Source organism: Convolutriloba macropyga, chromosome 15 (genome assembly GCF_964194025.1).
Source record: "Convolutriloba macropyga chromosome 15, txConMacr16.3, whole genome shotgun sequence".
In the NCBI taxonomy this organism is placed as follows: Eukaryota; Metazoa; Xenacoelomorpha; order Acoela; family Convolutidae; genus Convolutriloba; species Convolutriloba macropyga.
In genome coordinates, this window is record NC_134482.1 from 48,353,491 (window position 1) to 48,356,141 (window position 2,651).

The 2,651-nt window shown below is 42.6% G+C and overlaps 1 protein-coding gene across 1 annotated transcript; it reads right to left on the bottom strand.

The window, feature by feature from the left end:
• Positions 1-937: 937 nt before the first annotated feature.
• Positions 938-2,304, bottom strand: LOC142354231 (uncharacterized). The gene is made up of 2 exons (XM_075406482.1): positions 1,485-2,304; positions 938-1,062 (listed from the first exon to the last, which is right to left on the bottom strand). The coding sequence occupies exons 1-2, from the start codon at positions 2,302-2,304 to the stop codon at positions 938-940; spliced, it is 945 nt and encodes a 314-aa protein (XP_075262597.1).
• Between the last annotated feature and the right edge of the window lie 347 nt (positions 2,305-2,651).

The window sequence follows — 2,651 nt, forward strand, 5'->3', positions numbered from 1 at the left end:
AATTGTGTTCCAAGAAGTGCTGCACAGAGTTCTAAACGTGGGACACATAAAGTTTTGATTGGTGCAACGCGTGTTTTGGCTGTTAGAATTTGTGTGTGCACTCGGTCGTCCATTTGCTCTCGCACGTAGACAACTGCGGCATACGCTTTGGTTGAGGCGTCACAAAACACGTAAAGCTCCAAAGATGACGAAAATGGTGCTGCAAAAAATTCGTCGTTCAAGTTTGATCTTTTCCACTTCTCTGAGTTGATGTCAAAATCTTCCGTATTGTTCTAGGATCTTTAACGATAGGGTTTCGTCCCAGGTCAACTTGTCCATCCAAAGAATTTGCAAGAACAACTGAACTGTTGTTGGTGAAAACCATCCGAGTGGGTCAAACAACTTTGTGACTTCCGATAATTTTTTCCTCTTTGTGTTGGGAAATTCTTTGTCCAGGCTAACTGTGAAGGTGAAATGATCTGGAACAGGGCTCCACTTTAGGCCAAGGTTTTTGAGTGTGTAGTTGTCACTGTTGATTATCATTTTGTCTGAAGTTTCCCGAAAACTGGAAGGCAATCGCTCAACAAGTGATGAAACGCTTGATGTCCATTTTCTTACATCAAAACAAGCTGTTTTCAGTGTTGCGATTATTTTGTCCTCAAGTTGAGGAGCCTGCTCTACATCTGAGGCTCTTGTTAGCAAATCGTCCACATACATGTCATTATTGATTGAAAGGCAGAGGTTGCTGTTGGTGAGAGGCCTTTGAGAGGTCTAATTGAGTGGTACTTAGATGATGCTATTCCATTGGTCACTATTGTCATTCTGTATGTTTTAAGTTCTGTGTCATTTTGGTTTCTCCATATAAAACCCTGTAAAAATCCTTCATCTTCAAGTTGAACTTGTCGGTACATCTTGGCAATGTTGGCAGAAAGTGCTACTTGATGAAACTGAAAACGAATCAGAGTTCCAAACAGATCACATGAAGTTGAGGTCCAACCATGAGACGGTCGTTTAAAGATACTTCGCTGGCTGTGTTAGCTGGAACATTGAATACGACTCTGAGTTTAGTTGTGCTGCTGGCATCTTTGATGACACAATGATGTGGCAATTAGAAATAGTTTGTTGCGGGCATATGAATTTTATTTCTGGGAACTTATCCATGTGTCCAAGTTGAATGAATTCCTGAATGAACTGACTATATCTGTTGTATACTTCTGGTTGTTTCTCCAGTCGGAAGATGAGGCTCCGTAGTCTTCATTTCGCTGGATAGTATGAGTCACCCAGGGGTTTGGCGTCTTCTTTGAAAGGGAGTTTAATAACAAATCTTCCCTCCGAGTTGCGTCGGGTGGTAGTTTTGAAGTGATCTTCGCATTTCTGTTCTTCTGATGTCCACTGTGTTGCTGTTGGAATATCTTCGATCTCCCAGAATTTTTGTAAATTGTCTGGTCCAGAACAAAAGAAAAAAGACTGAAATTGAGTACTCTTCTTTTCAGGATGGCTCTCACGTCCAATCACGAGCCAACCAAAACAAGATAGGCGGTAGGTAATTGGCTTTTCAGGCTCCTTGATTCTGTTGTCTCCAATTCTGAACTCTTCATAGTGTCCTGCTCCAATTATCAAGTCTACGGTGGATGGCTGATTGAAGTTTGGGTCCGCAAGATTCAGGTCCTGAAGTTTTGTCCAACTGCTGACATTTACTTGATGCGAGGGCAGATTGCTGGTCAATTTTGCTAAGACAATTGCTCTGATGCTGATGAAGTCATCCTTCGTTTTCAGAATCAAGTTTACTGATCTTTTGCTGTTGTTGTATTTTTGATCTCCGAGCCCAAAAACTCGCCCTTCGGCTTCTTCTTTTTTCAATCCAAGGCGTTGTACTGCATCTTCCGTGATGAGGTTGCTTTCGGATCCTGAGTCTAGAATGGCTCTGATATCAGTTGTTTTTCCGTTGTTGTCAACTGAAACGATTGCGATGGGAAGAAATACTTCCTCTTCTTCTTCTTCTTCATTCTGCGACTGTGCTGCGGCTGTAAATTTTTCTTTGCTTTTGTTGACTGTTTTTGATGCTTGATTGCTTGCTTCTTGTGGTGACGAACTGCTAGTTGTAACCGTTGGCGCTGTTGAAGCTGTCCTCGAGTTGCTATTGGCTTCCAAATGCAAAAGACTGTTGTGCTTTCGTTTGCCTTTCTTACAAGTTGAACCTTTGCATTGTTCACTTCGGTGTCCAGGGCGTAGGCAGTTGAAGCAAAGTCCTTTCGTCTTGATCAACTGAGGTCGGTCCTTTGAAGTTTTGGCATTGATAGGTTTTGTTGTTTTCGTAGCAAGCATTCACGCGTTGTAGTTGCTGATGTGGCTACATGTGAATGGAGTCTTCGAAGTTAAGGGCTGCTTGTGGGCTTCTTGTCGATCGCTGATGCTGACTGTTGAGTGGTTGCTTCAAGGGCGCGTGTTGTTTCTTCCATGAAGTTTTTCATATCAAGATAGCGTTGAGGATTTCTTCCTGGTGATGAAAGGTCCCAACATTTTCTCGTTTCGGCGGGCAATTTCTCTGCAATGAGGTACATGAAAAAGTTGTCCTGATCGTCCACTGGCTGTCCAAGGTTGCTGAGCGCTGATCTGTGTTCCATGAGATCTCGAAGTACATTTGGGTTTTAATTTGTTACCACTTTCTCTGA